The 13,656-nt window shown below is 38.5% G+C and overlaps 1 protein-coding gene across 1 annotated transcript in view; it reads left to right on the forward strand.

Moving 5' to 3' along the window:
• Positions 1 to 13,656, forward strand: part of ABI3BP (ABI family member 3 binding protein) — a 312,077-nt gene that overhangs the window by 219,741 nt on the left and 78,680 nt on the right. The window contains exons 33-38 of the mRNA XM_084636731.1: positions 1,212 to 1,259; positions 1,734 to 1,808; positions 1,943 to 2,017; positions 3,143 to 3,217; positions 7,375 to 7,449; positions 10,463 to 10,537. Of these exons, the coding sequence (XP_084492857.1) occupies positions 1,212 to 1,259; positions 1,734 to 1,808; positions 1,943 to 2,017; positions 3,143 to 3,217; positions 7,375 to 7,449; positions 10,463 to 10,537 (423 nt within the window). The remainder of the gene's footprint in view (positions 1 to 1,211; positions 1,260 to 1,733; positions 1,809 to 1,942; positions 2,018 to 3,142; positions 3,218 to 7,374; positions 7,450 to 10,462; positions 10,538 to 13,656) is intronic.

Consider the following 13,656-nt stretch of genomic DNA (forward strand, 5'->3'; position numbering starts at 1 on the left):
TCCGAAATACCACTCTGTTTTGTTACACTAGTAATTTTCTGTTGACGCCATTCTGTGCTAACTGTTGGTAAACGTGGATGACTTACTGATGATCACTTTAATCAAAGTGCCCACCTAAATGTTTGGATGGATTCTTTGTGCTATGTTACCACTCTCAAAAACAATAGTCACCAAGTAGATATGGTCTCCTGGTATGAAAAATCTAACTCTTGCTACTAAGTGATTTTTAAAATCATTGCAGCTGTTTGCAAAAGGCTGGCTGCTATCTCCTAGTTAAAACAAAACTCCTGATAAATTAGATACATAAGTTTTAATTGTATATTTTCCCCTTGTGGTCATTTTTCCATTATTCTTATGTCCGTCTGATACTGCAAAATGGTGTACGAACTACCATCACAAAACTGAGATGTCTGTATTATCCTGTGTATGCATTTTCAGTTATTAATTTATCATAATTTCTACAAATATCAATAATATACTGAAAGTTTATTTCTTAACTGACCTCCGTCAGTTTCAGCATTGTGTCCTGATTTTCTTGGCTTTGTGTGCAAAGATCTCAAGAAAATGTTTCATATTTAACCTTTTTGAATACCACGCATACCCGAGTGGTTATGGTGAGGAGGGGAAGCCACTTTTTTTATGCCGTTGCATGGCTGTGGAGTGGAATACTATTGTTTGCATGGCTGTGGAGTGGAATACTATTGTTTGCATGGCTGTGGAGTAAAACAGTAAAAAATCTGTTTTACATTTAAATAATAATGGAACAGTGTATAACTTAAGAGTGGCCTTTGATGTTTGTATTGCACCGTGCACAAATAATCACATCTTTTAATAAGATGGTACCCACAAGCAGGAGGCTCTCCAAAACCAATTTTATATACAAGTTCCATATGAAAGGCACTTGTCAGGGAAGAGCTTCGTACCACAGGCTCCAATTTCTGGGTATATGACTGAGATAAATTTCAATCATCTTTCTTTTTAAAGACCATAAAAAAAGATGGAAACATTAGCCCATATTTAAGGGGTAGGTTCTCTCCTCAGCTGTTTAGAGTTGTTAGAGCATAAAGGTTCTTGAATATTTACTAATTACTGGCAGACCGATGAAAGCATAGTTGTTATTTAGACATAAATAAAGTTGACTTTAAATAGAATTATTCTCTTCTATTTTGATTTTCATTGTTATTTTTATGTTTTATTTGTTTTTGATACAGCCCCTGAAGCAGCTACCTTTAGAACTGAGCAACCGAAGACACCATTAGGTAATCATGGTAATTATGGGTATGGTCATATTTCTTTTTCCTTCTCATTAGAGATGTAGGCATGGTAGGTTCTTGCTCAATGGGGTCATCTGTCATCACTTTTCATGATTAAACAGTCTTTTTTTCTAGGTACCTTTTTCATTTTCATATCCACCTTTGCATATTTTCCTTTACAGGAATGTAGTTTCATTTAAGTTGTTTGCTCTCTAGAGCATCCAGAAATACTCCATCTTTCTGAAGCCATATTTGTTTGTGTTTGCAGTTTCTCTAATGTCCCTTGTTTTTTTCCTGGGCTCAAACTCAGCGAGTAATCCTACCCCATGCTTAGTTGATCTCGATACAGATACCATCCAACAACACAATGTTTTCTTTGAAATTCCTTTGCACACCTGACTTTCATTCATGTTCAGGTGTACATGGTGTCAGGTTCAGATTCCTGGATAATTATTTTCATGCTCGAGTTCTTTATTTCAGCTCCAAAAGAGGCACGGCATGTTCCTTCCAAACCTAAAACATCACCAAGCCCAGATGTGCCACAAACCAAACCTGGTAAATATATCAGTGTTTTGTATCTCATACTGAGGTACTCCAGGACTATGTATACAGTCTTGTGTTGTGGCTGGTGTCAGACTGTGGTACTTGGGAAAGCTGTAACAATATATAAACCAGTTGTTTCCTTTCAGCTCCAAAAGAGACGCGGCGTCTGCCTTCCAAACCTAAAACATCACCCATCCCAGGTGTGCCACCAACTAAAGCTGGTAAGTGCATCTTAATTCTATATTTCAGTGCAGTGACACTTACGATTTTGCAACTTTTCTACCAAGAATTGTTGGTGCATGCGTGCACGCGCATGCATACACACACACACATATTTATGGCAATGGCAGAAGTCTATTACTATAACAATGCTCTGCTCCACAGCTGTCATGCCCTACCTAATATGTACACATGTTAATGAAATATACAGTCATTGTTTTACAGTATTTTACTCAGTGGGGAGGGGGGGGTTGTGCCCTTATGCAACAGAAGACTTTAGTCTTAATTTCCATAGTTTGGGAGAGAGATTGTTTATCTACTGACTGGCATCTATAGTTTCAAGGGATTTGTTTATCTAGTGTCAAAAGACAAAGGTACCAAAAAGCCCTCCAGTTTGTTCTTGTACATCACCTTCCATCTGAAGGTGAATGGTGAAGATCCGCATCTTTGCTGTTTCTGTTGCTTGTCTGGCGATATTTTTATGCAACGCTGGGTGAAGAGGGCAAGATTCTCAGAAAATACAACATACAAGGGCAGCACCAACAGGAAAAGGTAGAGACTGAGATCGTGTGTACGGGGTATGGCAATGCGCACGCACCGCGGGTGGTGTGATTTCTAAAGCGCAGTAATGTGTTGCACATTAACTGGTCCATGTAGACCCTGCTGGTGCACATCAATAGGTGTTATGCTTTAATATATATTAAAGCACACTAGAGAACCTTGAGTGATACCAGCAGGGTCTACATAGACCACTTAATGCATAACGCATTAGAGTGCTTTAGAAATCCCCTTCCTTCTGTAGCGTGCATTATCCCAGTTAGACACAAACTGAATCTTCAGCTACACAAGAGTTCTGTTGGCACAACTGAGAGTGGGAGGAGCAAAGGTGTAACCCATTCTTCCACTGCCACAATCTGCAGAGCAGGCAGGGGTCACTTCAACCTCTGACCTCTTCTCTAATCTATGCTGTGTTGTAATGACAGGCTATCGGCCATTATTAGCTCTGCTCAGGAATTTTCTGTTGGAATTATTTTCTGAAAGAAATTTAATTTTCCATTGGAAAAATCTAAATTAAAGCTCCCTGGCAGCACACCTGTTTTAATGTATAACTCTGTGAATCCTTTCAGCCGCGAAAGAGAATCGACGTGTCCCATCTAAACCAAAAACATCACCCAGCCCAGATATACCACAAACAAAATCTGGTAATTATATCATTGTTTTGTATTCTTAAATGTCAAGGTTTTATTTTTCGCAATTGTACTTCAAGGGACTGAATTTTTTTTAAACTAACACGTTAGCATCGTAGCATAGCAAGTCTCTACTTCTCAGCCATCAGCTTGTGAGCATCTGCGATCTCACATTTAACACCTACAGATGAAAACTACAGAGATTTAATGACCATTTTCATTTTTATCAGTAATGTTATGAAAATGTTTACATACACTTGTTAATGTACTTTAGGGAACCTATCAATTAAATTATGAGACTTATCTTTTCAAAGAGGTAAGAAACTCCACTTTTTTGAGTAACTACCTATTCATGGAAATCAAAATAAAAGTTACATTTCCTACCTGGAAAGTTGGAGCCCAGATGGTCACCCCTAAAGTTAGATTTCCACTGATTCACTTCAGATGTAAATAAAACTGACAAACTTCTTGAAACAAAACTGAACTCAGAGGAAAATTAGATTTTTTTTTCCTCACTGGTGGCGTAGCCCTGTTGGTCCCAGGATATTAGAGAGACAAGGTGGGTGAGACCAACTTTTATTGGAGCAACTTCTGTTGGTGAAAGAGACAAGCTTTGGCGCTCACACCAGAGCTCTGCTTCAGGTCTGAGAAGTGTACTCAGAGTGTCACAGTTAAATACAAGATGGAATTGTTTAGCATAAAAAGTTAACACATATTCCAAGGGACCATTCAAAGGGAAGTGGCCCCTTAACACCACTTCACTGAGAGGTCAGATATACAGTGATTGCTTTATGAAAAGTGTTCAGCCACGGGTGATATCATGTTTTTGTCTTTTATCATTTTTCTGTGAGAGTTCATTTGAGAGTGGAGTGATTTTCTGGTTTCATACACATAGTTGTTACTGGGGCATTTAGTGCTCTGGATGGGGTACACCACATGTTGTGATAGGCATGTGTAGGACTTCTGGATCTTGAAAGGTGTGCTGTGGAAAGTACTGATCGTTGTAGCAGTAGAGATATGTCTGCAGGTTTTGCATCTGCTTTTATGGCAGGGTCTTATGATGCTTTTAATTGGTGTGTCCTAGCCCGTGGGGAGCTTGCTTCTGATGATGAGCCTGGAGAGGTTGGGAGTCATTTGAGCACCAGAAGAGGGGGTTCAGAAAAGATTTCTTTCAGGATGTGGTCCCTGTCGAGTATGGATTGTAATTGTTTAATGATACCCTGTATGGGTTCCAGTGTAGGTGACAGGTGACAGCCAGGAGTTTGCTGTCAGGGGGTGTGAGGGGGCATATTGAAGCAGGTTTTCTCCAGGTATTTGGGTGGCCTGTTCTATTATGCAATCTACATCTCTGGTGGAGTGCTCTTGTTTGGCAAAGGTGGTTTTAAGTGTGTTTAGGTGTGTATCCTGGACTTTCTCCTTGGATCATATTCTGTGATAGGTGAGTACCTGGCTCTAGATAATAAGATTTCTTGGTGTATCTGGATGTGTGAAGGTAGGAGTGGTGATCCATGTTTTTTTTGTGTATAGCTGACTGTAGCATTCCATTGTTGAAACTGATCATGGTGTCCAGGAATATGATGCTGATGCAGGAGTGTTTGAGAGAGAATTTGATGGATGGCTGGTGGCTGTTGAAGTTGTGATGGAAATCCATGAGGGAGTTTAGGTCGTCTGTCCACAGGATGAAAATATTATCGATGTATCTCAGGTATCTGGTATCAGGTATCAGGCTGATCTGTGCTTCCAACAACAGTACTTCAAGATCCATGGGTCCTACACATGCCTATCACAGCATTTGGTGTACCTCGTCCAGTGCACTAAATGCCACAGTAACAACTATGTGGGTGAAACCAGACAATCACTCTGCTCTCGAATGAACTTTCACAGAAAAATGATGAAAGACAAAAACACCATTATGCTCATGCACAAAAACTTTTCACAAAACAATCACTCCATATTTGACCTATTAGACCTCATTTTCAAAAGAAACTTGCACGACACCTTCAAAAGATGAGCTTTGGAGCTTAAATTCATAATTGGATAGACACTAAAAATCATATTCTAAATAAAGACCCTACAACAATCTGTAACACACTAACCCCCTTTTTTGTCCTATGACTGGAGAGGTGATAACAGGCCATTTTACCTTGAACAGTCGCTTAGAATATGTAACTACGTATGCTACACTCTCTGTTCCACCTTGTATTTAGCTGTGACACTCTGAATACCTTTCCCAGATCTGAAGACGAGCTTTGCGTAAGCTCCAAAGCTTCTATCTCTCACCAGTAGATGTTGGTCCAATAAAAGATAAGACCTCACTCACCTTGTCTAACTCATATATTTTCTTGGTGAATAATTCCATTATTTTGTATAATTAGATAACTTAGAGTTTTAGAAAGTCTCACGTTAAATCAATGCACTTTTTAAAAGCAATATTATTCATAAAAGTACTTATCCAAGCTATTGCAGAAAACTAAATAAGTGCAGTGGTAAATGAAAAGCAGTACTCCAGCTGTTCCAGAAATAGAGATTCTGTATTCCAGCTGAGGATTTGTGGAGAGTGAGGGAGTGGCAAAGATGGTTTTAGCCTATAGCCACAGTGTTCAGGCTTCTCTTACTTATGCCTAGCTGCTCCTGGTCCCAAGGAAGGGGTGCCATATAGCTGCTATGGTATCTCAATGGTACCCAGAAATTCCCCTTACACAAGGTGAACGCCTAGATGGCTGATGCACCAGATTTAAGGCTTCTTTGTGAATTATTGTTTATCTTTGCATTTTCCTTTATGGCTCCTTCAAGAACTAGTACAATACCAAGCACACAGCTAACAATTAATGCTTACTGTAACTGGATTCAGAGCTTATAGAATGCCACCATTCAAGATACTTCCATCAGCTGACTCTCAGCCAATTATTTTGGCTTTCACAGAAGCTACCTAGCACTGCTGCTCAAAGCCCAAACGACTGCAAATCCTTCATAAGGCTGTACTTCTGCCATGTGATTGGTATTTTTGGTGGTCGTAGTTTTATGTGGAAAGTTTACCAGTCTCACTGCCATTGCCAGAAGCAAAATCCAAATAAAAACACTTCACACTAACTTAGTGACCTAAATAAATTTGCAGTGTGTGTTTTCCATCACAGCTATTTTTGTTTCACTGTTCACATTTGACTGATATTTTTCAACTGTTACTGAACAAAAATCAGCAGTGTTAATTTTATACTAAAAGCTTTTTTTATACAAGAGTGTTCTGAGGGAAATTTGGAGTCACTTTTTCTCTTTAACGCCTCTCAAAAGTTATCTAGGGAAAGATAGGAAAAGCTTTAAGGAGCAATTTATGCCTTCATATGTGAGCACAACTCTCATTGATGCTGAATGTCTATATGGAAGACTCAGACCTGTGTTCAAGCATGCATCTGAGGGCAGAATTTGACTCTTAAAATGCCTACTATAAAGATTTATCCCAGTCCTGAGAGGTACTGATCAACTATTGACTCCTGGCAGCTCCTACCTAGGCTCAATCCATCATTTGGCCCACTTTTTAGAGTTAAGATATGTTAATTAAATATCTACTGATCACTAAAAGAGAACTTATTGTGTATTAACATTGAAAAGGCATAGATCAGTCTAAAGAGAATTATTCTATCCTTCAATGATTCATTAAACTTTATTCTTTTTGTGTTCTTAGATACCTCTGTTGTTTGGAACTGGGGATTTCTATCCACTCTGTTTTCTTCACAGGAAAATCTCACTTCCATTCTCTTGTACTTTCTCATTTCACTGATATCTACAGGAGTTAAGCATGCATATCATGACGAGAAGTGCCTGGGTACAGCAGCTATCTGCTCTGAAACACAAATGGAAAGATCTCAGTCATCCTGCAGCCATGTCTGTCTGTGTTAATAAATTCTTGTCTTAATCCTTGTCAGCTTGGCTCCAAACAGGACAAGGACGTCTGTCCCTTGCTTGCTTGATCATTTTTCAAATGCTTTCACATGCCAGGCCATCGTTTCTCTTTTAAAGGCCTGTGCACATATGACTTTCAGCCTTCTTCACTGTCCCCATAAAAATTTTGTTTCCTTGTTGCAGGCAGAAATCTTGCAATGTCTGTGGCTTTACACCTGCGGTTAGACTTTTATTCCTGGAGACCGTAAACATTGATAAGAGGTTCTTTCTTTCAGTTCCAAAAGAAACTCAGCGGGTTCCTTCCAAACGTAAAACATCACCTAGTCCAGATGTGCCTCACATTAAACCTGGTAAATTATTTTGCATTTCATTGTGCTTAAGTTCACATTTTTAGCAACTCTTCTACAATGGACTGTTGGGGGGGAAAATGGTAACAGCAGAAATGCAACTAACATTTTATCATTATAGCTAAAGTAGTCTCCATTTTACTGCAGTTGAGTAGTGAGTCTGATGAAAACAATCAGTTGTTTTCAGTGTAATAAAGGGGCCTTGATATCCTACAGGGGGAGCTGGTAGCAACCCCTTTATTTCAGTTGCCTAACACCTTCCATTATAAAAGATGCTTGTAATTTATATTTAAGAAACTTTCACACTTCCATTGTTTTCAGGATGCCTTGGGAATTTGGCAGAGAAAAAGGCCTCAGACTCGGGAAGTGGTGGTTCCCTTGTCTCATCAAGGTCCTTTCAGGTTCAGCTGAGGTTAAAAATCATCATTTCTCTCTGGTCAGTTGCATTCCTCAGGACAATTCTAGCAGCATGCCAAAACAATAACTGAACAGACAAACAATTCAAAGTGTCCAGTTCACACCACCCCCAAAGCACCAGCAGTAGAGCACACTGCTTTGGGAACATCTGGAGCCTGCCAGAACAGCTGTAGCAGCGGGATATGTCAGTGTAGAGAGAGAGCTGAGCCGGGCTCCCCACTTTAGGCCCAACACAGGAACTCAATGTCCTTTATATCCCCCCACTTTGGGGCACCACATAAGGCAAGAGCTGCCCCAACTCCTGGACAGGAGGTGGGGAGGGCAGGAAACAAGGAGAGCTGGGCCAGGCCAGGCTCCCTTCAGCCACCCTGGAACCAGCATATAGTGCCTGTGACCCATTCCACCCTCTCTGAGATAACAGCCTTCTCTGGATGCCAGCTAATATAGTTAGTGCTATAGTTCAAACGGTAGAAATCTGGGCTGAAGATTCAGGGTTCAGATCCTGCTGCTGATGGCATGATGGTAGGCTGTCAGTTGCACATAATAGAATTTGTTTTTACCTTTTTCCTCTAGAAAAAAAAAACTAGGCAATTACATACAAAAATACATTCAAAGAATGTTATTTAACTCGCAAAGTCCCCTTATGTGCATTTGTTATATACTCTCTTTAATTATATCGTCACTATTTGTTCCATATGACCCCTGCCTGATTTAGAGCACAGGAAGGACAAACAAACGTGCAGCAATTAAGTTCACATGAATCTGGCATTTCGTAACTTTACCACTTACATAACATTCTCCTTACATTGTTTTGTGTATCTAATTTATTATTTATATTACAGTAAGACCCAGAATATTCTAGTCAATGTACAAAAGGCTGAAGAGTAAAATTTAAAAGAAAAAAAGATTTATTAAAAGTACTACAGATAGGAGCTATTTTATAAACGTCTAAGATAGATAAAGCATGAGAAATCATATTGATAAGGTTTTAAGGGTGGCCCAATTTCTCAGAGTATAGAAATGTAATCAATATGAGAACACTAAGACTGTGCTGACACATATATCTTACTCTGATCCTTTGTCGTATAACACAAACTTTCCACTATCATCATTGATCCTTACCTCTCATTAGACCTCTCTGTATGGTCCACATGGGTTTTAACCAGAGCTAATTGAAAAAGCAAATTTTTTCCTGTGACAAATTTCAAATGAAAAATCTTTTTTCTTTTTCAGAATTTGTCTATTAAAATATTTCAGTTTTCCCATGAGAAGTCTGAACAATTTGAAATGAATTTTTAATGAACATTTCAGAAAGAAAAAAAAATGTTTTGTTTGACTTAAAATGGCAATTTTTTTTGTATAAAAATATAAAAACAAAATATTATGTCAAATTAAATTAAATGAAATTTTTCATTTCAAATTGACAAACTGACTTAAAATGTTCCATTTTGTTTTGTTTTTTTAAACCACAAAACCAAACCAAAACAACATTTTAAGTCAAAATTAAAATTGTTTGTTTGGAAATTCCCTGCAGAAAACCAAAATTTTTAATCGGAATCGACATTTTACTGTGAAAAATTTCAGTTTTGACAAAATCCATAATTTTTGGTGGGAAAACCTTCCTTGTGAAAAATTTTGTCCACCTCTGGTTTTAACCATACCTAGTCAGAAACTGTTGTAACAACCATTGCAAAGCTAAGTATATTATTAATGATACCATCGGAAAATTAATACACATGTTCAGGCAGTGTTAAAAGTTCTCCTATTTCATCTTTGTGCACAGTATGATTACTTTGTACTAACAGAGCCCTGAACCAAAACACTGGATCGAATTGCTTTTCAGTCTTCAGGGAAATCTGGATCTCTATCTGAATTTTGCTACCTATACCTGTCTATTTTTATAGATACATCTGTGTGTGTATAAAGTAAAGAGAGCCTACTACAGAGAATTTTCATATAAACAAGGAACAGCATGAATGTAGAAAGAAAAGGAGTACTTGTGGCACCTTAGAGACTAACAAATTTATTTGAGCATAAGCTGAATGCATCTGATGAAGTGAGCTGTAGCTCAAATAAAGTTGTTAGTCTCTAAGATGCCACAAGTACTCCTTTTCTTTTTTGCGGATACAGACTAACACAGCTGCTACTCTGAAACCTGTCATGAATGTAGAGTATGTGCCACCATGTTTAGTTAATTAGCCACTTACAGTTTGTATGGCAGCTTCCACCTTCTCTGTATATATATGGAACATATAGTAAGAAGATAATCTTCTTACTATATGTTCCATTCTGTGCATCCGATGAAGTGGGCTGTAGCCCATGAAAGCTTATGCTCTAATAAATTTGTTAGTCTCTAAGGTGCCACAGGTACTCTTGTTCATGTTTAAATGTTTTTCTCTTTAGAAAAACAAAACAAAAAACCCCCTCAAAACTCCTTTTAAATAAAGCCTAATAGTAGCTACTTATATCTTGTAAGTCTCTGATTGCAAATGCTTGCTATTTTAAAACCTCCTGGGCCAGATCTTCATCTAATATAAATTGTGTAGCTTCATTGAGTCCCTTCATCTCTCTCAGGATTTATCTACATTTTTTCCAGCAGGAGTCATTCCATCCGTCCAAGAGCCAGTCACTGCTACAACTCCTCATTCTCTTGAACGAGCAAAAACAACAATGGGTAATAATACTTATTCAATAGGTAGTCGGTTTGATTTGTTTGTTTTCATCCCCATCAGAGAAGAAGTTCCCAGGAGAAGCTCATTTTATGCCATTAAATATAATCATCAAACTTTCCTCTGCTTCTAGATGCATGCTTGTCCTTTGACGCTGAGCACGCAATGTTGTTTGCTGTTCCTCACATGAACAGATCTTTTTTTACAGCAGCAGGACCCGTCAGTCCAATCTGAATTTTTGAATTCATAACAGATGGAGAAAATGCTTCAGTTTCATTTGATTTTGGAAAAATAGCAGTCATATGTTCTGCTACCTTACTTCGGGAAAGACCACATACTAGAATTGCTCTTTGATAACTGTACAATATGATCTAGCTGGCTGTGGTGTACTTTTTAGGATCTTTATGAGCTTTTCAGATAGGTGACTTGCCTCTCAGACTTCTTCCCAGAATACAGATACTTCTCAATCTTTGGGCTTGTCCACACAGAGACTTAGTGTGCAACAAGTTGGGATGTAAATCCACAATGCACTAGCTTGCCACTCACGAACTGGCCATGTAGACTCTGCTACCAGGCTGTAAAAGTTCTGTGGTGCACACACTACAGAACTTCTAAGTGCGTAGGGTCTACTTGGTGACTTAGTGTCTGGCAGGATAGCACTCTGTACATCAACTCATCAAGATAGTTACGTCCAAAGCAGACTGCAAAGAGTTACAAAGGGACCTCACAAAACTGGGTGACTGGGCAACAAAATGTCAGATGAAATTCAGTATTCATAAATGCAAAGCAACGCGTATTGGAAAACATAATCCCAACTGTACATTTACAATGATGGGGTCTAAATTAACTGTGACCTCTCAAGAAAGAGATTCTGGAGTCATTGTGGATAGTTCTCTGAAAACATCCACTCAGTGTGCAGCAGGAGTCAAAAATGTTGAGAATGTTGGGTCTCATTTGGAAAGGGATAGAGAATAAGACAGAAGATATCATAATGCCTCTGTATAAATCTGTGGTGCCCACAACTTGAATACTGTGTGCAGCTGTGGTCGCCGCATCTCAAAAAAGATATATTGGAATTGGAAAAGGTTCAGAAAAGGGCAACAAAAATGATTAGCGGTATGGAACAGCTTCCATATGAGGAGAGATTAATAAGACTGTTTCAGCTTGGAAAAGAGATGATGGCAGGGGCAGGATATGATAGAGGTCTATAAAATCATGACTGGTGTGGGAAAGTAAATAAGGACATGTTATTCACTCCTTCTTCTAACACAAGAACTAGGGATCACCAAATTAAATTAATAGGCAGCAGGTTTGAAACAAACAAAAGGAAGGATTTCTTCACACAAAGCACAGTCAGGGGAGAGAGATTTCACTAAAGCAGTCTATGGTAGCCCTCACTCTGCAAAGAAAGTAGCCTAAACATAGTATTTACCCAGAGTGTTCAATGGTAATTCGGGCGTAGGTGCTATGCTAGCTTCTGTGGATTCCAGTTCATTTTTACTGTGAGCTATGAGAAATAAGAGTTATTTTTTCTTTCAGAACACATTCATTTTACACTTTGTCCACAACACACTAAGCATGCTTCAAGCCAGAACTGACCAGACTGGTTTAACAGCTGTAACATCTCATTTCATAAATGTAGCATGCTATATGATGGGGTCTAAAATGGCTGTTACTACTCAAGAAAGAGATCTTGGAGTCATTGTGGATAGTTCTCTGAAAACATCCATTCAATGTGCAGCGGCAGTCAAAAAACCTAATAGAATGCTGGGAATCATAAAAAAAGGGTTAGATAATAAGACCGAAAATATCATATTGCCTCTATATAAATCTATGGTACACGCACATTTTGAATACTGCATGCAGATGTGGTCACCCCATCTCAAAAAAGATATATTGGAATTGGAAAAGGTTCAGAAACGGGTAAAAAAAATTATTAGGGGTCTGGAACGACTTCCATATGAGGAGAGATTAATAAGACTGGGACTTTTCAGCTTGGAAAAGAGACAACGAAGGGGGGATATGATAGAGATCTATAAAATCATGACTGGTGTGGAGAAAGAAAATAAGGAATTGTTATTTACTCTTTCTCATAATACAAGAACTAGGGGCCACCAAATGAAATTAATAGGCACCCCAGGTTTAAAAGAAACAAAGGGAAGTATTTTTCAGACCACGCACAGTCAACGTGAGGAACTCTTTGCCAGAGGATGTTGTGAAGGCCAAGACTATATAATAGGGCTCAAAAAAGAACTAGAGAAGTTCATGTAAGATAGATCCATCAATGGCTATTAGTCAGGATGGGCAGGGATGTTGGCCAATGTTTTGAAAATTAAATTGGTGCAACTTTTCTCCATCTAAGTAGATACTAATATCTATATTGTAATTGCTGGTTTATACTGTTTCTCGGTAGCTCCAGAAATTAAAATTTTCTATTATATGAATATTTTACTAAAACAATGTCCTGTTTTTGCTCTGAAAGAGCAAAAGAATCAGTACTTGATGTATGCATTAGCAGTCACTTATGAGCTATCTACATCTTCACCAGATATTATTGTATATTCGTTAGGTTACTTGAGATCCCACACATGGGGTGAAACATTTCTTCAGTGTGTGGGTTTATAATGTTTTTATTTGAATTGCCTTTAACACCCAAATATCCACATTGTGGTAAATTTGCCTATTGTGAGGATATGATAGTCCCTGTCCATTACTTTTTCACACCAATATGGATCACAGACCCCACCACTATCACTAAAAAAAAAAATTGCCATAAATACTAAGCATATTCCTAATAATATTTTTTCAGTTGAGGATATGCTGCATGGCAAGAGTTCTTGGCTGAAAGATATGTAGAACAACTTAGAATTGAGTAACTTTGTAGCTGGAATCAGGGGGGCTGATCCATAGATCCAGTTAGGTGGAGGGGAGTTCTAACAGAAAAATAACAGTGTCCAATTCTGTCCTCAGACATTCACATACAGGAGAATGTGGCCAGTAGTGTCCGAATAAGTTATCTTTTGTCAGGTTAGCTTGAGCAGCTCCTTCATTGTATCGTGTTCTGTGTCTCTTTTTGTCAACAACTTTCTCCTGTTTCATCAAGAGGTGGACGTTCTCATAACAC

The sequence above is a fragment of the Lepidochelys olivacea genome (assembly GCF_965140295.1).
Source record: "Lepidochelys olivacea isolate rLepOli2 genome assembly, chromosome: 1".
In the NCBI taxonomy this organism is placed as follows: Eukaryota; Metazoa; Chordata; order Testudines; family Cheloniidae; genus Lepidochelys; species Lepidochelys olivacea.